Genomic DNA, 23,976 nt, shown 5'->3' with positions numbered 1-23,976 from the left:
CACATGGTCATGAATAGAAATTTAAACTGAGATTTGAAATTACTTAGTTACTTGGTACTTAGTTTAGCTTTTACCATAATTTTATACCATAAGTGTTTTTTAACTTCTAAATGATCCTGAGATTTTTTTTATGAGTATTGCCTTAGTAGCAGTTTATAGCATTAGGAGCTCTGAATGATTTTGGGGGGATGCCTGTTGCATTGTTCAGAGACAGGTGTGAATGGTCTTGAACATGAACCTGTAAGTGCTCTGGGGGGATGCATGTGTTCCTTTAGTATGATAAGTAGAGAGCATAATAGGCCAGCCAGACAGTATTGTTTGAATGTAGTAGTGGAATTTTGATTAGCATTTGCATTGAAATTATAATACTTTGATGGATAATTCTTAGATCTCTACCCTCGACACATGGTCTACCACCCTGTCTATTCTTTCAGTTTATCTACAATATAAGACCTTTGTATTATTCACATTTTTTTACTTTTTCCATTTCAGAATGCCAAGATGTCATCGGAATACCCCCCACTGGATGTATGCAACGACATGACTGCACATTTCCCAGTAAAGACGAAGAGAGGATGCTGCAGACACTGCAATAATGTATACACAAATACACTGTAGCAAGTGCAATGTTCGCCTGTGCTTCTCAAATGAAAAGAACTGTCTTAGGGACTAAAAAATGCAAAACACAGACTTCATTCAAACCGCATTGAAAGTGATAGAAGAAAAAGTTTTGTAAATACACATTTTTTTCAATATTTTTATTAATAAATACTTATTCATAAAAATATGATTGTTGTGTGATTATTACTCATGATATATACTGTTATGGGGCAAAGTAAGTAATCAACCATGCAAATGAATGCTTAAATGCTCTGTATATCTGTTCAGACAAAGTGAGTACAAATACAGAAATTCTGCTCCTAACTAGGCCCAATGTTGCAATATTACAACATTTCCCTAAAAACTTACTAAAAAGTAAAAAATATGAAACATCTTTCATTTCTACATCATAGGCCTCCTAAAACAATATCTGAGAGGTCAAAATTTTTTTTTTACAGTTTTACAGGGTTAAGATATATGAAATATAAAATATGTAAACACATAAATGATGTTGGCATGGTAGCACATTTTCCACAACGGCACCTATCCAAAAAGGTATTTGTAATAATGGCAGAGGTCTGACTAATTTAGTGGCACTGGTTAGTGTCTATAGCTGATAATTATATATAAAATATATATACGATAGCAAATCAGAGCAACATGAAAAGCCGACAACATAGGCTAGCATTAGCTACATGATAATAACTGTAACAGCATACATAAACAAACTAAAGTACTGAATCCAGACACAATGTTTTAAACTAACCAATTGGAGACGTCCTGCTGTAGCCGCTGAGTTGCAACTTCTTCAATCCGGTGCTTCTCCATCCGGATCAGATTTTCTGGTCAAACTGAAAAGCTTGAACAACTGCGTGTCTACGAGCCATTGTGGTACATCCACTGTCAACATTAGCGCATGGTAAACTGGTTAAGGCCACACCCACCCTTCACCTTGCCCTGCCTCTCTCCTCATTAGCATTTAAAGCTACAGACCCAGAAATAGCGCGTCGTGAGGAAAGCTCATTGTTGGACCGGCTTGTAGTGGCTGCAATTCTGCACCAAGGCTGAATTTCAGGAAAGAAACTTCAGATACAGTACTAGGGACCACTTAGGCCTATATAAAAGCATCCAAAAAGTAGCATGTCATGGGACCTTTAAAGGTGGTACAGAGGATGTTTTGTTTTATACATTTTTGCAATATTACTTGAAACTGTCTTTACTAACTGATGAAAGACTATTTATTAGGTGCACTGAAAGTAATAATATTAATATACATCATCTGTGCACGAGGTAGGGCCTTAAAAACATCAGCCAATTGGCCCTCTGGCTTGTCAATCACTGCCATTGTGAGAGACGTGCGCGGATTGGCCCTCTGGCTTGTCAATCACTGCCATGACGTTCCTTGTGAGAGACGCGCGGCTGCACGCTCTAGTAACTTTCCACACTCCGCATGCAATGTTTTTGTCAGGAGACAGGAGTAACAACTGCAGATTATGAGTTACCTGCGGTGAGTCTGACATAATGAATCCACAGCTTTAGGTCGCGCACACACTTAACGATTGTAAGGCCGATTATGAATGTAAATTGATACTTATGACTGATCGCACTCAAACGCGTCCAGTCAGAGCCAGTTGCGTTCAGTCTGCGATTACAGTCGGTGTTCAAATTCCTTGTGAAAGTATATAAATCTGCTTCAGGAGCAGGAAACAATCGCTGTATGTTGAGCACAGTCTTAGAATGTTTTAGCTAGTCGTTAAATGTGTGCCCGGCTTAATAACACAGCGAATGCCGGTGGTAAACAAACACTGAAGGAGGGGGGTTGTTCTTCCACATGCGCTCATTTCAAAAACTTAGTCGACGAAAACATCCTCTGTACCACCTTTAAACAGATGTGTTTTTAGTCTAGATTTAAACTGACAGAGTGTGTCTGCTTCCCGAACAATGCTACGAAGATTGTTCCAGAGTTTAGGTGCCAAATAGGAGAAGGATCTACCGCCTGCGGTTGATTTTGATATTCTAGGTATTATCAGCTGGCCTGAATTCTGAGATCGCAATAGACATGAAGGACTATAATGCTTTAAGAGCTCGCTCAGGTACTGGGGAGCTAAACCATTTAGTTGTACTTCTCAGAAAGAGTGTTATAAATTAATCTTAAACACTGATTCCTTAATTTGTCAATTTTTGCAAGGCTAAACAAAGAGGTTTTGCTTTCTTATCCAAACAATCTCCATGACATGGTGATAACACTACAATTAATTCACTATACTGAAACCTCATCTTTTTTTGCTTGTGCCTTTTGCTAATATTTCACATTGTGACGTAGATGTTTGTGGAAGTTATATCTGGATTGGATTGAGGCATTTTCTTTAAGAGCTGCTCTCCAGGCAAAATTATATACCAGTTATCACTGTAAAGCTGCTTTGACACAATCTGCATTGTAAAAAGCGCTATATAAATAAAGGTGACTTGACTTGACTGATAGAAACAATACCACTGTCACATGTGTCATGTTTTCTGTGACCTAATTTTCCCCATTCTGTTTGATTAGTTATTTGATTTACCTGTGTCCCTGCCACGGAGAAAGTGCCAGCGAGCCCTGCTGAGTGCATTATGATGTCTGACCAGGTGCACAAGTCGGCAACAACGCCCATCCCCGAGAGAGTTTTAGTGGAGCTTGAGGGCTCAGAAGGAAGCCCCGCCCACACTCCCGCCACTGCGTGTGAGTGCAATATGGACACTGGGAGACAATTTGGTTATTTTGAGGATTTAATAGACTGGTTTACCAAGGATATTTCTGCAGACATGTCTTTCACCCCTGTATCTTCAGCGCCCACTGTATCTCCTGTGCTTCAAGTATCTCTAGTAACCTCTGTATCTCCTGAGCTCCAAGTATCTCCAGCAACCACTGTATCTCCTGTGCTCCAAGTATATCCAGTGACCCCTGTATCTCCTGTGCTTCAAGTATCTCTAGTGACCCCTGTATCTCCTGTGCTTCAAGTATCTCCAGCGGCCACTGTATCTCCTGTGCTTCAAGTATCTCCAGCGACCACTGTATCTCCTGTGCTTCAAGTATCTCCAGCGACCACTGTATCTCCAGCGGCCACTGTATCTCCTATGCTTCAAGTATCTTCAGCGCCCACTGTATCTCCTGTGCTTCAAGTATCTCTAGTAACCTCTGTATCTCCTGAGCTCCAAGTATCTCCAGCAACCACTGTATCTCCTGTGCTCCAAGTATATCCAGTGACCACTGTATCTCCTGTGCTTCAAGTATCTCCAGTGACCCCTGTATCTCCAGCGGCCACTGTATCTCCTGTGCTTCAAGTATCTCCAGCGACCACTGTATCTCCTGTGCTTCAAGTATCTCCAGCGACCACTGTATCTCCTGTGCTTCAAGTATCTCCAGTGACCCCTGTATCTCCAGCGACCACTGTATCTCCTATGCTTCAAGTATTTCCAGCAACCACTGTATCTCCTGTGCTTCAAGTATCTCCAGCGACCACTGTATCTCCTGTGCTGCAAGTATCTCCAGTGACCCCTGTATCTCCAGCGACCACTGTATTTCCTATGCTTCAAGTATCTCCAGCGACCACTGTATCTCCTATGCTTCAAGTATCTCCAGCGACCACTGTATCTCCTGTGCTTCAAGTATCTCCAGTGACTACTGTATCTTCTGTGCTTCAAGTATCTCTAGTGACTCCTGTATCTCCAGCGACCACTGTATCTCCTATGCTTCAAGTATCTCCAGTGACCACTGTATCTCCTGTGCTTCAAGTATCTCCAGCGACCACTGTATCTCCTATGCTTCAAGTATCTCCAGCGACCACTGTATCTCCTGTGCTTCAAGTATCTCCAGTGACTACTGTATCTTCTGTGCTTCAAGTATCTCTAGTGACCCCTGTATCTCCAGCGACCACTGTATCTCCTATGCTTCAAGTATCTCCAGTGACCACTGTATCTCCTGTGCTTCAAGTATCTCCAGCGACCCCTGTATCTCCTGTGCTTCAAGCATTTCCAGTGACCCCTGTATCTCCTGTGCTTCAAGTATCTCCAGTGACCCCTGTATCTCCAGCGACCACTGTATCTCCTGTGCTTCAAGTATTTCCAGTGACCCCTGTATCTCCTGTGCTTCGAGTATCTCCAGTGACCCCTGTATCTCCTGTGCTTCAAGTATCTCCAGTGACCTCTGTATCTCCTTTACCCCACATATCTCCAGCACCTCTTATGTCTGCAGATTCCCCACCCAGCCTCCCTTTCCCCCCTCCTCTATTTGACCAGCCTATTTCTATAGCTGCTACTCCTCTGGTTCCTGTCTGCCCCTCATCTCCTCCTCGCAGTACTGCGGATTCCTCATGGGGCTTCCAGTCTCCAGGCTGGCTTTGGCGTGAGGATCCCCTGTGTTCTTCTCCAGCCACAGAAACCCAGACTTCAACTGGGTTCTTTGATCCGTCAGTTTCGCCTTGGCTCATTGCGCTCTCAGTTCCACTGTGGCACGTCATCCCACCCGCTCTACCAGGCTTCCTCGTCTCACCGGCTGTGTCTTGGTCAGGCATTACCCTGGTACCACCTCGGGATTTCTGGCTGCTGGCTGCACTTCTGCCTTCCAATCCTTCTGGCTCCACCGGGCTCCGCCTTCCCTCCAGCTCCTCCATTATCCTTGGTCGCACTGGCTCCACAGCGATCTTTCATATCCCCATCTCCGCCTCTATCTCATGAGCTGTCAGCTCCACCTTGGCCCTCCGGACCTTCAGTGTCACCCAGGCTCTGTGTCTCTTCGGCTCCATCTGGTTCTCCACCACGGCTGGCAGCATCGCAGGAGAAAGCACCCCTGGCTCATTCCACCAAGTCTCCTCCATGACTTCTCCCTCCTGTGCCACCGCCAAGGAACATCTTGCTGACTGTGGCATGGGTCATCATCTGGCTCCCTCTGCTCCTGGCAGTCCCCTGGCTCCTCCCACCCTCCACTCCCCCTTGGACTTTTTTTGTTTTGCTGTGGACTTTAGTTGTTCCTGATATATATATATATATATATATATATATATATATATATATATATATATATATATATATATAATGTATATATACCTTGTGTTCTTCATTCCTTGTCTGTTCTTGTTTATGTTAAATGTGTATTTTGAATTTTCTTCCTGTTCCTATAATTAAATACTGCTCCTCGTATTCGCCTTTATCCCTGTGCCTTTTTGATACACGTCACGTAACAACCACAAAAGATGCTGCATCAGGAGCTTCTCTCCTGTGATCATCCTAAATTACACAAAGATCAGCAGTTGTGCTTGACATGCACATTCTGTCACTATTAATTCACCTTGAATATATTATGTTCCACAGAAGAAAGTAAGTCATACAGGTTTGGAACAACATCTGACTAAATGATCGATCATATTTGTTCATATCTGAACTAAGTTTGTGTCACAGAACAGTTTGTGTGTGTGTTTCTTGTTCCTTTTTGTCTGACCTTTAGAAAATGATTCATGAATTATGTTTGTGTTTTATAGTGGGGATCATTGTGGAGAGTTCAGAATTACAGCAGAACTACACAAATGTAGGTCTACACACAATCATTTAGTGATTTGATGCTGATTTGTCTCATTTAGTGAAATGTTTCTCTCTTCTTTTGTTCAGATGCCTGTGATCTCACACTGGATCCAAACACAGCATACACTCGTCTCATTCTGTCTGAGGAGAACAGGAAGATCACATATGTGGAAGATCATCAGCCGTATCCTGATCATCCAGAGAGATTTGATGATGTTTCTCAGGTTCTGTGTGGAGAGAGTCTGACTGAGCGCTGTTACTGGGAGGCTGAATGGAGTGGACGTGCTCGTATAGCAGTGGCCTATAAAGGAATCAGTAGGAAAGGATTGATTGAAGACTGTATATTTGGATACAATGACAAATCCTGGAGTCTGGACGGTTTTGATGACAGATTCACTGTCTGTCACAATAAGAACAGCACTACGATACATTTTGTCCGTTCATCCTCTAAGAGAGTAGGAGTGTATGTGGATGTGTCGGCCAGGACTCTGTCCTTCTACAGCGTCTCTGACACACACACACTCACACACTTACTCACACTAAACCCCACATTCACTGAACCCCTCTATGCTGGATTTGCAGTTTATCGTAACTCCTCCATGTCTCTGTGTGACATTAAACAACCTCCTGTGAGAAACATCAGAGATACACACACAACCGGGTGAGTGAAATATACTGTGTCTTAGTGAAGGATTTTTCCAGACTGTGATTAATAGTTCAATCCTCTGTTCTTCATTCATCACTAAACACTAGAATGGATGATATTAGATTTTTTGCTGATACCTGATATGCCCATACTGATAGTCAGCATATTTTGGCCGATAGCAGATGCCAATACTGATGCGGGGCCACTGAAGGGGCTGTAGCTTAATACGGAGCAGAAAGAGAAAAAACTGCACATTCAACAGGCTGATGAAGAGAACTTTTAGTGTGAGAAAGAATATATAAAAAAGCATTACTTAGCATGCATTTGTTAGATGTGTATTTTGAGTTTTCTGCCTGTTCTTATCATTAAATACTACTCCTCCTATTCGCCTTCGTCCTTGTGCCTTATTGACTCACATGTCACGTAACAGAAGAATGCACCAACACAGTTTATATTGCGGCATTTTCTTTAGTTTAATTATTTTGTTCGTCACCATGGACCCTGCGGTTTCCCTATTATGCCTGGAGCAGAAGGACCGCTCCCTGGAGTTACACACCATGGACTTTTTGGAGTTGGTGTGCCTCACACACTATCCTGACCGATCTTTCGATTGAAGGCCATGTTACTAGCATCTGTAAAACTGCATTCTTCCATCTTAAAAATATATCTAAACTACGACATATGCTCTCAATGAAGAATGCAGAACAGTTAGTTCATGCGTTCATGACCTCAAGGCTAGATTACTGTAACGCTCTACTGGGTGGTTGTTCCTCCCGCTTGATAAATAAACTACAGCTCGTACAAAATGCAGCAGCTAGAGTTCTTACTAGAACTAGGAAGTATAACCATATTAGCCCAGTTCTGTCAACACTGCATTGGCTTCCTGTTAAACATCGTATAGATTTTAAAATCTTGCTAATTACTTACAAAGCACTAAATGGTTTAGCTCCCCAGTACCTAAGCAAGCTCTTAAAGCATTATAGTCCTTCATGTCTATTGCAATCTCAGAATTCAGGCCAGCTGATAATACCTAGAATATCAAAATCAACTGCAGGCGGTAGATCCTTCTCCTATTTGGCACTTGATCATCCATTGTGAAGACATCATCAACACGACAGCCAGTGCCACAGTTCCTCAACAAACCGTCCATACTGGCGTGATGAATACGATCCTCAACTGGATGGAACTGAAATAAATACTTTGAATGTTGCAATCCTATCAGACTTATAGATAGTAATCTGAATCTTAACAAAGCACTGTTCGCCAGAGGAGAACTGGCCCCCCGACTAAGCCTGGTTTCTCCCAAGGTATTTTTCTCTCCATTTTAACAACTATTTGCCACTTGTTTGCCACCTGATGTCACCTGTTGGAGTTTGGGTTCCTTGCCGCTGTCGCCTTTGGCTTGCTTAGTTGGGGACACTTGACATTTGACTTGACATTTGACATTCAACAATGCTTTGATCTGCCTGCATTGACACTATTGTTTAACAGCTGCTGTGCAGCCAAAAATATGTGCCACTTATCAATGTAAAGCTGCTTTGAACCAATCTGCATTGTAAAAAGTGCTATATAAATAAAGGTGACTTGACTTGACAGAGCCTATCAGCACCGCTCCACCTAACCCAGCTCCCAGTCAGCTTACGCCCAGCCAGACGGAGCTAAAGCCTGATTCCACCGCAGACACGGAGAGTGCGCCTGCCACGGAGACAGTGCCTGCGAGCCCTGCTGAGCCGTGTTTCACCCCCGAGCCAGAGCCTGTTATGATGTCTGATCAGGTGCGCGACAACAACAACGCCCATCCCCAAGCGAGTTTTAGTGGAGCCTGAGACTGCTGTGCAGCCAGTGCGACCGAGGATTACGGAGGAGCTGGAGGGAAAGCATCACCCTGGTTCCACCTCGGGATTTCTGGCTGCTGGCTACATCTCTGCCTTCTAATCCTTCCGGCTCCACCGGGCTTTGCCTTCTCTCCAGCTCCTCCGTAATCCTCGGTTGCACTGGCTGCACAGCGGTCTTCCGTATCCCCATATCCATGAGCTGTCAGCTCCACCTTGGCCCTCTGGACCTTCAGTGTCACCCAGGCTCTGTGTCTCTTCGGCTCCATCTGGTTATCCACCACGGCTGGCAGCATCGCAGGAGAAAGCACCCCTGGCTCGTTTCACCAAGTCTCCTCCATGGCTCCTCCCTCCTGCGCCGCCGCCAAGGAACATCTTGCTGACTGTGACTGTGGCCTGGGTCATCATCTGTCTCCCTCTGCTCCTGGCTGTCCTCTGGCTCCTCCCACCCTCCACTCCCCCTTGGACTTTTGTTCTTCTCCTCTTTGCCCCAAAAGATGCTGCATCAGGAGCTTCTGTCCTGTGATCATCGCACATTACACAAAGATCACCAGTTGTGCTTGATAACATGCACATTCTGTCACCATTAATTCACCCTGTATATATTATGTTCCACAGAAGAAAGTAAGTCATACAGGTTTGGAACAACATCAGACTAAATGATCGATCATATTTGTCTGAACTAAGTTTGTGTCACAGAACAGTTTGTGTGTGTGTTTCTTGTTCCTTTTTGTCTGACCTTTAGAAAATTATTCATGAATTATGTTTGTGTTTTATAGTGTGAATCATTGTGGAGAGATCAGAAATACAGAAGAACTACACAAATGTAGGTCTACACACAATCATTCAGTGATTTGATGTTGATTTGTCTCATTTAGTGAAATGTTTCTCTCTTCTTGTGTTCAGATGCCTGTCATCTCACACTGGATCCAAACACAGCATACACTCGTCTCATTCTGTCTGAGGAGAACAGGAAGATCACATATGCGGAAGATCATCAGCCGTATCCTGATCATCCAGAGAGATTTGATGAAGTTTCTCAGGTTCTGTGTCAAGAGAGTCTGACTGGACGCTGTTACTGGGAGGCTGAATGGAGTGGACGTGCTCGTATAGCAGTGGCCTATAAAGGAATCAGCAGGAAAGGATTGAGTGACTGTATGTTTGGATCTAATGACAAATCCTGGAGTCTGGACTGCTCTGATGACAGATTAACTGTCTGTCACAATAAGAACAGCACTACGATACATTTTGCCTGTTCATCCTCTAAGAGAGTAGGAGTGTATGTGGACGTGTCGGCCAGGACTTTGTCCTTCTACAGCGTCTCTGACACACACACACTCACACATTTACTCACACTAAACCCCACATTAACTGAACCCCTCTATGCTGGGTTTGCAGTTTATCATAACTCCTCCATGGCTCTGTGTGACATTAAACAACCTCCTGTGAGAAACAACAGTGATACACACAGAATCGGGTGAGTGAAATATACTGTCTTAGTGAAGGATTTTTCCAGACTGTGATTAATAGTTCAATCTTCTGTTCTTCATTCATCATTAAACACAAGGGATGCATGATATTAGATTTTTTGCTGATACCTGATATGCCCATATTTGTCAGCATATTTTGGCCGATAGCAGATGCCAATACCGACGCGGGACCAAGCCACTGAAGGGGCTGTAGCTTAATACGGAGCAGAAAGAGAAAAACTGCAGCAATTAGATGAACATGAAAAACAGCTGGTTCAGAAGTATCGGTCAAGTCTATGGGATCAGATTCCCGCCAATAGTATTGCGGTCACGGATCAAAAAATAATAAGCATGAATCAAAAATGTAAAAACACATGTAAAAATATATACAGTAGATGGACAACCAAAATGGGTATTACCGCCGCGCATACCGCCGCCGCAGGGCCGTTGCGTTAACTGAAATTCAGTCGCGTGTAAAAAACTACCGCCAGGTGGCGCAAAGGGACGGATTGGAAAGTGACTGTAATAATAAAATGTCGGTTTGTAAACGGAGACGAAAGGACGAAGTAAAACAACGATAACATTATAATATAACCTTTTAACATCCTTAAAAACCATTAGAAAATTTAAAGTGAGTTAATTTCAAAACGTGGGGTTGTCTATGCATCAAAAATTAAAAGAAAGACCTTTACATTAAACAGTCATTACTAGGCATATATATATATTAGGAGCACACACACACAGATTAAAAATGTAATATTTTCATTCTGGTTTGCTCTTAGCAAAAAAAACAAAAAAAACAAATCCTTCAAGTTCCATATGCGGAGCGAAATGAGAACGGTCCAGCATTAAGACCGCATTAAGAGCAATAATTCTTATTAACTGCTATTGTTCTTGATTTTTTTTTTTTTATTGTTCTTGATTTTTTTTTTTTTTTGCTATGTAATGTTTAGTGATTTTGATATCGCAAACTAAAATACCGGCAGGAATAAATACAGTAGGTGGACAACCAAAATGGGTATTAAAATGGGTCGCGTGTAAAAAACTACCGCCAGGTGGCGCAAAGGGACGGATTGGAAAGTGACTATAATAATAAAATGTCGGTTTGTAAACGGAGATGAAAGGACGAAGTACAACAACAATAACATTATAATATAACATTTTAACATCCTTAAAAACCATTAGAAAATTTAAAGAGAGTATTTCAAAACGTGGGATAGTCTTAGGCAACAAACACAAAGTCTTACTGCATGCTATTGTCATTAAACAGTCATTACTAGGCATATATATATATATATATATATATATATATATATATATATATATATATAGGAACACACACACACTGATTAAAAATTTAATATTATCATTCTGGTTGGCTCTTAGCAAAAAAAATAAAAAATCCTTCAAGTTCCATATGCGGAGCGAAATGAGAACGGTCCAGCATTAAGACCGCATTAAGAGCAATAATTCTTATTAACTGCTATTGTTCTTGATTTTTTTTTTAATTGTTCTTGATTTGATTTTATTTATTTATTTATTTTTGGCTATTAGGCTATATAGGCTATGCTATGTAACGTTTAGTGATTTTGATATCGCAGACTTAAATACCGGCAGGAATAAATATTTAAGCTAATTTACTCATTAAAACCAAAGGTGTTCATCAGTGATTGTACGTCAAGAGCAAGGACACGTTGTGTGCATTTTGTTTTGTGCTTTTACCAGAACGAAACGCTGGATTGTCTGTGTGAAAACTGCGCGTGTGCACGAGCGCCAAGAGAACTGATAACAGCAGCAACGAGCACTGGCCATGATTTCAGAAACAACACATTCCAGCGGATAGATCGCCTCTTATTTAACACAGACCTACGAATTTATTGTCGAATTGAGATATTTCTTTCTTTTTAGGTACAATTATTCGCTGAGTTTAAGTTCACTTTTGAGACGTTTCAGATTCTCGCAGAGAAACAGCTGAAAGCGCACCCTGTTTTTATTTTATTTTTCAAATGTACAAGGTTTTGTTGTTATTGTGAGGGTACACAAATAAAAGTAGACCATTTGTAGTCTTGCACTAATCTGTAGGCTATCGCCAAAAATGACGGAAGGCCTGTTTTGAGTTGTTTCCGCTGTCATGAGGAAAAAATCCATCAGAACGCGCCGGCGCTTTCGTCGGCCAGAGGGATAAAAATGTAGCCAATTTAGATTCATATTTATATTTAAATATTGCGCTATTGCCTATTATTATTATTATTATTATTATTATTATTACTATTATTATTATTATTTTAAATTTCACCTATGTTCATTATGAAAAGGGAATAGCATGACGGATGCGCAATGTTGGGAGACATGCAGCAGGTCAGACATAAGTTTGACCACTTCACTAAGTTTTGTTATATAGTAAGTCTTTGTTTAAAGTGAATTTCGTTTTGTAGAAATTGTATCTTAATTTCAATCAATGTTTCATCAAGCAATTGCCTATATTTAATAATTAGGAAGAAAACCAAGAACGTCGGGTGTGGAATGGATTGAAGTGCGTAACAAACGAAACCATGTTTCCGCGGCCTTTGATTAAGGCTGAAGCAATAGACGCCTTTCTGTTTTAATTAAATTTATTTATTACTTTATTACATGTCTTTATTACTTTAATAATTGATAAGATGTTTTTGGTCGAACAATAGCCTATATTTTAGCTGGTTCAGTTAGACACAAATTTGCGTATGGCTTATTGTGCAAACTTTTTTTTCCTACCACACGCCAAACTCATAACATTTCTTGCAGATTTAAAAACAACAACAACAACAGAAAAAAAAAAAAAAAAAAAAACACGACGCTCCGACTTTTAAAAAATCCCTCCTTGCTCCAGTCAAAACTTCGCACATACGCAGACGCTGGTAAACGAGGGTTGATTCCATTCGGAACTTCTGCAAATCCCCATAACACAAACAAATAAAGAAACTTACTGCAAATACTCATAACAGAGTCTAACAATTGTGTATTTCGTCAGCTTATTTCATATGATCAGATCAGGATGTTAAAATTAACAAAAAGCACCAAGATTGCAAAAAGGTCTGTCACACGCATAGCTTAGGCTAATATTTTGAGTCTCCCGCCCTCTGGATTAATGGCTTTGGTGACAAACATTTTAAACAAAGCGCCCTTTCCCCTATCTCGAACTTGTCAAGTGTTGCAGAGCAAGCACTGTTAGGTTGGGTGAGTGCTTTTTATACACTCAAGATAATGTAAACATTATACATTGATATATAAATGGAACACAATCGGTTTGTTGTTTTTGTTTGTTTTTCTTTAACATTTTTATTTTATTTCTTTGTCTTTAAGGAACATTGGATGGCAGTAAAGATTCTGTACAGTTATTGTTCTAATAATACGGAGCCATAATGTTACATATCTTGGTCAATTATTTCGAGCTGCTTTACAGCTTAACCACAGTTTGCAACATCAGCAGTTATTGAAATAAACTGAATCAACACAGATCTGCTGATATAAATAAATAGGCCTAAATAAATAGCAAAAAACAAGATTGGGTTTGTACGGTTCATTTGAACTATAATTTAATAATTTATGTTATGATGTTATAGAGGTACAATGTACAGATGCCTATATGTTTTGCATAAAGTAAGAATATTTAATAAAGAATCTTAAACTTCCAGTGTTAAACATGTTCTCATCATTTTGCTCTAACTGCAGTCAAAATACAAATAGGCCTATAAAATATTCATATGCATTGTGTAGCCCATTGTGGAGAGTCAGATTAGGCGCTAACTATCTATAGCAGAAACTTTATCTTAATAGCACTTGTTGAATAACAAAATGTTGATTATTGGAATATCAACATTTTTTTTGTTCGTAATTGTGTAGCTTATGGCATGACATTTCTTTTTGTAATGTTTATGAGCGTGTTAATGGATACAAACTGCACAATTGCAGTTTATCAGATTGTTGCATAGCTAATTGCACAATATGGTTGAAACATTAACACATTAAAATCTCTGTCTGATAATCATACAGTAGTTAACATGAACCCTTTGTAAGCGATGTGTTACCATTACATCATGGGCGTACGGGACACCCCCTCAGCCCCCACCCTATGATGGGCCCCGTCGCAGATTATTTACCAGCCTTTGCTTTTTTTAGAACTAAACTCAATTGACTAAAGATAAAAATAAAGCATCCAAATGAATCCCAAAAATGCAAGCAGAATACCATAAAAAAATAGTGCTAAATTACCACAAAAGGGGGAAAAATTCACTGTTGTTTCCATCGCAGTTTGTAAGGTAGCCAAGACAACAGCAAGCTTTGATGCGCTGTGCTACTGTGTTACTAGCGGTGGTGTATCGAGACAAATAAATAATAAATAAAAAATAAATATGTTCGGTCTTTGCTGAGATATTATTATTATTATATATTGCCCAAACGTAAATATCCTAGCCAATAAGTCTAGAGTTAGGCTATTTCTTTATTCTTTTACTGTAAATACATGAATTTAGTTTAGGCCTATATCATTTGATGCACTGATCGAAATTACTGAAAATTTGTGGCCGAAACGGCAATTTACGCGCTTTTCTAGAAGGGAACCTTATATAGCCTAACCTAACGCAAATTTGTGTCTAACTTAGAATTTAGACCAGCTAAAATATATTGTTTGACCAAAACATCTTATCAATTAATTAAGTAATACAGACATGTATTTAAGAAATTTAATAAAAACAGAAAGATGTCTATTGCTTCAGCCTTATTTAAAGGCCGCGGAAACATGAGTTCGTTTGTTACGCACTTCAATCCATTCCACACCCGACGTTCATGGTTTTCTTCCTAATTATTAAATATAGGCAAATGGTTGATGAAACATTTATTGAAATTAAGATACAATTTCTACAAAACGAAATTCACTTTAAAGAAAGACTTACTATAAAACAAAACTTAATAAAGTGGTCAAACTTATGTCTGACCTGCTGCATTTGTCTCCCAACATTGCGCATCCGTCATGCTATTCACTTTTCATAATCAACATTGGTGACATCTTAAAAAAAAAAAAAAAATTAGTTTATAGCCCAATATTTAAATATAAATGTGAAACTAAATTGGTTACATTTTTATCCCTCTGGCCGACGAAAGCGCCGGCGCGTTCTGATGGATTTTCTCCTCATGACAGATACAACTTAAAACAGGCCTTCCGTCATTTTTGGCGATAGCCTACAGATTAGTGCAAGACTACAAATGGTCTACTTTTATTTGTGTACCCTCACAATAACAACAAAACCTTGTACTTTTGAAAAATAAAATAAAATAAATAAAAAACAGGGTGCGCTTTCAGCTGTCTCTCTGCGAGAATTTGAAACGTCTCAAAAGTGAACTTAAACTCAGCGAATAATTGTACCAAAAAAGAAAGAAATATCTCAATTCGACAATAAATTCGTAGGTCTGTGTTAAATAAGAGCCGATCTATCCACTGGAATGTGTTGTTTCTGAATTTGTATTTGATATTTTAAGGAATAGAATACACTCCTGCATTTAAATGCGGCTGCAGGAGTTGCAGTTTTTTATGACGTTTTATTAATCCGTCCATTCTTTTTAGTTTCAATAATTTAGCTAAATCGTGCCTTAATAATGGGAGCGAAATTATTCAGTGACTCACGTTTTACTAAAATAAAGGATATAATTCATGAAACACGCAACAATTTCTTAATCAGTGTCCAAACAGATATATTTTTCCTAAGTAGTCAAATAAAGGACAGGTAACGAATAACAAAGTATGTGCATGTCAAAAATCCATGCTGTTTTATTAAAGGAGTTTAAAATGTAATTAAAAAATGTATTTGTGACAAATATCGGCCTAATATATGAGAAAATTGACATTTTGCATAAAGATAATGTGCTTTGATGCATTTGTTGGATAACATGTGGTTAAAGCGCCACTCAGCGGTCAAAAGCTGCAAATGCACTTTGCGACGCGGCGGCGGCACGCGCGGCGGTAGAAACACCGTTTTGGATGGCCACCTACTGTAGCACAAACTTAAAAAAATAATGCAAAATGATCGGAATGGCAAAGAATGTGGTCACGGATCAAATTGTAATAAGCGTAAATCGAAAAATTAAAAGCATATTTCAGAAAATAACAAGCATGAATCAATTTTAAACACATTAAAAATGATATTGCACAAATCTTAAACTTGTGTTTATGCGTTCTTAAAAGATGTTTTCCTTGCTTTTATTACTCTTTTCTTTCTGCTCTCTTACATTTTCTGCTCATATTTTACTCTTTTGTGCGCTTGTGCTGTTTTTCTCTTTGCTCTTCTTTCTACGTTTTGCTCTTGCGTTTCCAAATGTTGCAGTTTGAGTTTCATGTAAATTAGGCCGGGCTTAAGTGCCACCATTGGTCAACTAGTTCTAGATTGACAGCTCCTCCTCTAGCAAATCAATCGAAGAGAGGGAGATGAAATCACTTCAATGCAACTCATGGCTGCTGATGCTCACACTCATACTAGATAACAGTTTAATCTGAAACTTTATAAAGACTTTAAATCTGTAAAGTTATTTGAACTATAGACAAATAATTCCTCTTTTTGAGATACTCTTTTTATTGTGCAGTCTACTTATGATTGTTAATCTTTATGTTCATAATGGTATTTGGTGTTAAAATATTAGGCTTCTTGGCTCATGGTGCTAATATGCTAAGGCTACTGTAGCTAATATACTTCTTAATTGTTGTTAAACGATCATGGGTAAATTAATTCTAAGACTGAATGTATCGTCTCTGCATTGACTACGATAGTGTTACAGAGAAGATACAGAAACCAGGTGAATTTGATATGCAGTGATTTATTCACACATTTATTGTGTTTATTTACAACTACATAATTGCACAATACTATAAGATTAATGTTTTAAATATAAATAAATAAAAACAAATGTATAGATCAGGGATAGACAACATCATCTGGAATTCATTAATGAAACACTGCTGTGTTGCTCAGAGACTAGCGAAGCTGTTCTGCTGTGACTTTGTTTGATACTCCTTTCATCAAAATAGTGCAAAAACACACTCAAAATTAACATACAGCTATATTGATTTATACAACAGCTCAATAAATATTTTCAATTGTTCTAATATTGGGGAAAACACTGATGTGAAGGCTATTGCTTAACTTTATAATTTTATAATCTCAGTGTTAAAATGTGATCAAATTCATAAACCAACACCCATGTCAATGACATACTGTACAAGGAAGACAAAATCTATAAATCTGTTCACAGGAAAACAATACATGACAAAATATGCACAGTTTACAATTACGAGCAATATACAATGATCTAAACCAGTTCCAAACTTTTCAGAGTGGAGTACCCCCTGAGACATTGCATCCTTCTGCGTACCCCCTCTCTTCCACTTAGATTGTAAATTTTCCATTAAGGTACAATATTTGCCCCCTAAATTGCCTTTCTAGTGCAGTGTTTAATCTTCATGAATACATTACAACATTAATAATGTTTTAAATTAAAAAAAAATGTTCAATAGAGAAATATGCATTGCTAAAAACGTGAAAAGTGATTATGTTAAATACTAAAACCGGCAGTAGATCGACGGTAAGTCACTGTCTTAATGTGTGAGTCATCATCAAGTCATTCATTCAAAGAAGCAAGTGACTGTATTTATGAATGAATCATTGAATCATGACTTTCACAAACAATTCATTCAAAGTTGCAGATTCGTTCTCGTGTTGTAATCCTGCTGTTGTTTTCATTGGAAAATAGTGCAAATACTGACAATACTGTGAAGAATAACACTTAATATTACTTGTTGAACTGTTGTGTAGATATTTGGATTTGCATTCTTGCTCGTATAATGTTATCAACATTAAAAACAAGAACTCACAAAAGGTAGGCTATGTTTTGTATCAAGAGTTTGAATCTTAAATTGATATTTATGCCCGTTTTGTGCCAGGCTGTTCTTCATGCTAGTCAGTGCTAAATGTGCAGGTATAGAATGGCAGTGTGTAGCGCGATTTGCTCAGGCAGTTTACCCCAGCTCGGAAATTGCCAGCTGTGATGGTTATCTTCTCCTGTGTGAGTGTGAGCATCAGTAGCCATGATTCACACTGAAGTGATGTCATCTCCCTCTCTTCGATTGATTTGCTAGAGGAGGAGCTGTCAATCTAGAACTAGTGGACCAATGGTGGCACTTAAGCCCGGCCTAATTTACATGAAACTCGAACTGCAACATTTGGAAATGCAAAAGCAAAACGTAGAAAGAAGAGCAAAGAGAAAAACAGCACAAGCGCACAAAAGAGTAAAATATGAGCAGAAAATGTAAGAAAGCAGAAAGAAAAGAGTAATAAAAGCAAGGAAAACATCTTTTAAGAACACATAAACACAAGTTTAAGATTTGTGCAATATCATTTTTGATGTGTTTAAAATTTCGATTCATGCTTGTTATTTTCTGAAACATGCTTTTAATTTTTTGATTTACGCTTATTACATTTTGATCCGTGACCACATTCTTTGCCATTCCGATCATTTTGCATTATTTTTTTAAGTTTGTGCCATATATTTTTACATGTGTTTTTAAATTTTTGATTCACGCTTATTATTTTTTGATCCTTGACCGCAATACTATTGGCGGGAATCTGATCCCATACAAGTCACCTTTATTTATATAGCACTTTTTATAATGCATAGCAGCTCTTAAACAATGGTGTCAATGCAGGCAGATAAAACCACTGTTGAATATCAAATGTCAGAATGAACCAAAATGAGAATGAACACAGCATGAATACAAAACATTTATTTCTAATCTAAGAGGCAATAAAGGAATCAAAACACAAAATTTCATAAAACCACTCCACCCTAGATTCAAACCCACTATCACTATCTGTGTATTTTGAGTTTTCTGCCTGTTCCTATCATTAAATACTACTCCTCGTATTCGCCTTCGTCCTTGTGCCTTATTGATACACACGTCACATAACAGAAGAACTCACCAACACAGTTTATATTGCGGTGTTTTCTTTAGTTTATTTATTTTTTCGTCACTATGAACCCTGCGGTTGCCCTATTATGCCTGGAGCAGAAGGACCGCTCCCTGGAGTTACACACCATGGAATTTTTGGAGTTGGCGTGCCTCACACACTATCCTGACTGCTTGCTCTGTGTGTTCTTCATCTCCAGCCTCAGCTAGCGGTCCCGGGCACGCCTCCCAGGGAGCGGTCCTCGTGAAGATTTCACCGCATGTGTGGATTGGGTGCTGTTAAACAACAACTCAGCATTCACCATCGGCCCAGCAGAGCCTATCAGCACCACTCTACCTAACCCAGCTCCCAGTCAGCTTACGCCCAGCCAGATGGAGCTAAAGCCTGATTCCGGAGCCTGCGCCTGCCACGGAGAAAGTGCCAGCAAGCCCTGCTGAGCCGTGTTTCACCCCGGAGCAAGAGTCCGTTATGATGTCTGACCAGGTACGCGAGTCAGCAACAACGCCCATCCCCGAGGGAGTTTTAGTGGAGCTTGAGGGCTCCGGAAGGACGCCCCACCCACACTCCCGCCACTGCGTGTGAGTGCAATGTGGACACTGGGAGACAATTTGGTTATTTAGAGGATTTAATAGACTGGTTTACCGAGGTTATTTATGCAGACACCCCTATGTCTTTCAGCCCTGTATCTCCAGCGACCCCTGTATCTCCTATGATTCAAGTATCTCCAGTGACCCCTGTATCTCCAGTATCCCCTGTATCTCCTGTGCTTCAAGTATCTCCAGTGACCCCTGTATCTCCAGTAACCCCTGTATCTCCTGTGCTTCAAGTATCTCCAGTGACCCCTGTATCTCCTATGCTTCAAGTATCTCTAGTGACCTCTGTATCTCCTGTGCTCCAAGTATCTCCAGCAACCACTGTATGTCCTGTGCTTCAAGTATCTCCAGCGACCCCTGTATCTCCTGTGCTCCAAGTATCTCCAGCGACCCCTGTATCTCCTGTGCTTCAAGTTTCTCCAGCAATTCCTGTATCTCCTATGCTTCAAGTATCTCCAGTGACCCCTGTATCTCCTATGCTTCAAGTATCTCCAGTGACCCCTGTATCTCCTATACTTCAAGTATCTCCAGTGACCCCTGTATCTCCAACAACCACTGTATCTCCTGTGCTTCAGTATCTCCAGTGACCCCTGTATTTCCTGTGCTCAAAGTATCTCCAGTGACCCCTGTATCTTCTGTGCCCCACTTATCTCCAGCACCTCTTATGTCTGCAGATACCCGCCCAGCCTCCCTTTCCCCCCTCCTCTATTTGACCAGCCTATTTCTATATCTGCTACTCCTCTGGTTCCTGTCTACCCCTCGTCTCCTCCTCGCAGTACTGCGGATTCCCCGTGGTGCTTCCAGTCTCCAGGCTGGCCTTGGCGTGAGGATCCCCTGTCTTCTCCTCCAGCCACAGAAACCCAGACTCCACCTGGGTCCTTTGATCCATCAGTTTCGACTTGGCTCATTGCGCCCTCAGCTCCACCGTGGCACATCATCCCACCCGCTCCACCAGGCTTCCTCATCTCACCGGTTGCGCCTTGGTCAGGCATTACTGTGGTACCACCTCGGGATTTCTGGCTGCCGGCTGCACCTCTGCCTTCCAATCCTTCTGGCTCCGCCGGGCTCCGCCTTCCCTCCAGCTCCTCCATTATCCTTGGTCGCACTAGCTCCACAGTGGTCTTTCGTATCCCCATCTCCGCCTCTATTTCATTGGCTGTCAGCTCCACCTTGGCCCTCCGGACCTTCAGTGTCACCCAGGCTCTGTGTCTCTTCAGCTCAGTCTGGTTCTCCACCACGGCTGGCAGCGTTGCAGGAGAAAGCACCCCTGGCTCGTTCCACCAAGTCTCCTCCATGGCTCCACCCTCTTGCTGACTGTGGCCTGGGTCATCATCTGGCTCCCTCTGCTCACAGGTGGGAGGGGACGATCTGTCATGTTGTGTTTTTTTGTGACCTATTTTTCCTCATTCTGTTTGTTTAATCATTTGATTCACCTGTGTCCCATTCATTATTTTAAGTTTCCTTTGTTTGCTTGATTGATTAAATACTACTTCCCGTATTCGCCTTTGTCCTTGTGCCTTTTTGATACACCCATCACTTAACAACCACAAAAGATGCTGCATCAGGAGCTTCTGTCCTATGATCATCCTAAATTACACAAAGATCAGCAGTTGTGCTTGATAACATGCACATTCTGTCACTATTAATTCACCCTGTATATATTATGTTCCACAAAGGAAAGTAAGTCATACAGGTTTGGAACAACATCAGACTAAATGTTCGATCATATTTGTCTGAACTAAGTTTGTGTCACAGAACAGTTTGTGTGTGTGTGTGTTTCTTGTTCCTTTTTGTCTGACCTTTAGAAAATTATTCATGAATAATGTTTGTGTTTTATAGTGTGGATCATTGTGGAGAGTTCAGAATTACAGCAGGAGTATACAAATGTAGGTCTAGTCTACACACAATCATTTAGTGATTTGATGCTGATTTGCCTCATTTAGTGAAATGATTCTCTCTTCTTGTGTTCAGATGCCTGTGATCTCACACTGGATCCAAACACAGCATACGCTCGTCTCATTCTGTCTGAGGAGAACAAGAAGATCACATATGTGGAAGATCATCAGCCGTATCCTGATCATCCAGAGAGATTTGATGTTTCTCAGGTTCTGTGTGGAGAGAGTCTGACTGGACGCTGTTACTGGGAGGCTGAATGGAGTGGACGTGCTCGTATAGCAGTGGCCTATAAAGGAATCAGTAGGAAAGGATTGATTGACTGTATGTTTGGATCTAATGACAAATCCTGGAGTCTGGACTGCTTTGGTAAAAGACTAACTGTCTGTCACAATAAGAACATAACTGAGCTGCGTTTCATTCGTTCATCCTCTAATAGAGTAGGAGTGTATGTGGACGTGTCGGCCAGCACTCTGTCCTTCTACAGCGTCTCTGACACACACACTCTCACACACTTACACACATTCAACACCACATTCACTGAACCCCTCTATGCTGGATTTAGGCTTTATCCTGATTCCTCAGTGTCTCTGTGTGACATTAAACAGCCTCCTGTGAGAAACAACAGTGATACACACACAACCGGGTGAGTGAAATATAGGGCTGCACGATATATCGCATGAGATTGTCACGCGCATTTCGTCAGTAAAGCCGGTTCCCTGATTACCGCTAAAAGATGAATCGCCTTCGATAATGAACGCGATATTGCGTGGCTTTTCAGTGATCTACGGCTCTGTCTATTAAATGCCGCTCCATTTGAAAGCAGGTGATGGCGATTTAGCGTTAATCAGGGAACCGGCTTTACTGACGAAATGCGCGTGACAATCTCATGCGATATATCGTGCAGCCCTAGTGAAATATATTGTGTCTTAGTGAAGGATTTTTCCAGACTGTGATTAATAGTTCAATCCTCTGTTCTTCATTCATCACTAAACACAAGGGATGCATGATATTAGATTTTTTGCTGATACCTGATATGCCCATATTTGTCAGCATATTTTGGCCGATAGCAGATGCCAATACCGACGCAGGACCAAGCCACTGAAGGGGCTGTAGCTTAATACGGAGCAAAAAGACTGCAGCAATTAGATGAACATGAATACAGAATACAGTTTAAATGTCATGGATTATTTATTTTATTATGCGCTGCCTACAGGTCATGAGATCTGAAAATTGGATATTTTGGCCAATAACCTATGAACAATTCAGGTTCAGAATTATTGATCAAGTCAAGTCACCTTTATTTATAAAGCGCTTTTTACAATGCAGATTGTGTCAAATCAGCTTTACGGTGATAACTGGTATATAATTTTGGCTGCACAGCGGCTCTTAAAGAAAATGTTGTCAATGCAGGCAGATGCAAAACACTGTTGAATATCAAATGTCAGAATGAACTAAAATGAGAATGACACAGCGTGAATACAAAACATTTATTTCTAATCCAAGAGGCAATAAAGGTATCAAAACATACAATTTCATAAAACCACTCCACCCTAGATTAAAATCCACTATCTTTGTATAAGGTGGCTTTACACATTGAGCTACTTGAGGAAGCATATTGGCTGTTGAAGAGAACATTTAGTGTGAGAAAGAGAATACAAAAAAAGCATTACTTAGCATGTTAACCAGATTAGCATGCTAAGCTAATTTAATGCTAATGAAGCTTATGGATAACCTGATAGCTGGAGAGCCATATTAGAAAGAATGTCAACTGGTTAGCATGTTAAGGAATTAGCATGCTAAGCTAACCTACATAAGACAATAAAACACAAGCAAGGTCACATTCAGAGATAAATACCTTGGGAACGGTAGCGGACATCAAAAATCTGTTCAGTCATTTCTGTGCGGCTCATTCCAAAGATCATCTGAGCTGATTTTGGACAAAATTGAACAACATGTGTAGGAGGAGTAGCAAAACAACTGTTTTTCATTTACTTTAAAATGGAGGACAGGTACATTTAAGGAAAATGACAAATGACACATCGTCGGAATCGGCACAAGCCAGGGAATTAAATGACAAACAATACAAATTGGACAATGTTTTCAAAAGTTATAACCGTTTTTGCAAATATTGTTTTATCTGTGGAACACTAGGTGGCACTGTGTTGAAACTTCTCAGGTACGAATTTTTGTGGATATATATCCAATTATTTAAAGGGGTGGTTCAGCGTTTTTTTTTCTAGGCTCGATTGTGTTTTTGGGGCACAGTTTAACATGTCTTAATGCTTTGTTTTTTGAAAACGCTGTATTTTTCATATTTACATTTACATTTATTCATTTGGCAGACGCTTTTATCCAAAGCGACTTACAAGTGAGGAATACAACAAGCGATTGACGACATGA

General features: G+C 40.3%; 1 protein-coding gene across 1 annotated transcript in view; it reads left to right on the top strand.

Annotated features, from left to right (window-relative positions):
- The window catches only part of LOC125271592 (NACHT, LRR and PYD domains-containing protein 12-like), a 296,158-nt gene that overhangs the window by 127,552 nt on the left and 144,630 nt on the right, over positions 1 to 23,976 (top strand). The window contains exons 15-19 of the mRNA XM_048195699.1: positions 6,241 to 6,814; positions 9,411 to 9,457; positions 9,538 to 10,108; positions 21,520 to 21,566; positions 21,652 to 22,219. Of these exons, the coding sequence (XP_048051656.1) occupies positions 6,241 to 6,814; positions 9,411 to 9,457; positions 9,538 to 10,108; positions 21,520 to 21,566; positions 21,652 to 22,219 (1,807 nt within the window). The remainder of the gene's footprint in view (positions 1 to 6,240; positions 6,815 to 9,410; positions 9,458 to 9,537; positions 10,109 to 21,519; positions 21,567 to 21,651; positions 22,220 to 23,976) is intronic.

Source organism: Megalobrama amblycephala, linkage group LG7, assembly GCF_018812025.1.
Source record: "Megalobrama amblycephala isolate DHTTF-2021 linkage group LG7, ASM1881202v1, whole genome shotgun sequence".
NCBI classification, from domain to species: Eukaryota; Metazoa; Chordata; class Actinopteri; order Cypriniformes; family Xenocyprididae; genus Megalobrama; species Megalobrama amblycephala.
The sequence above is the reverse complement of the archived record's forward strand: the minus strand, read 5'-3'. Positions and strand labels throughout refer to the sequence as shown.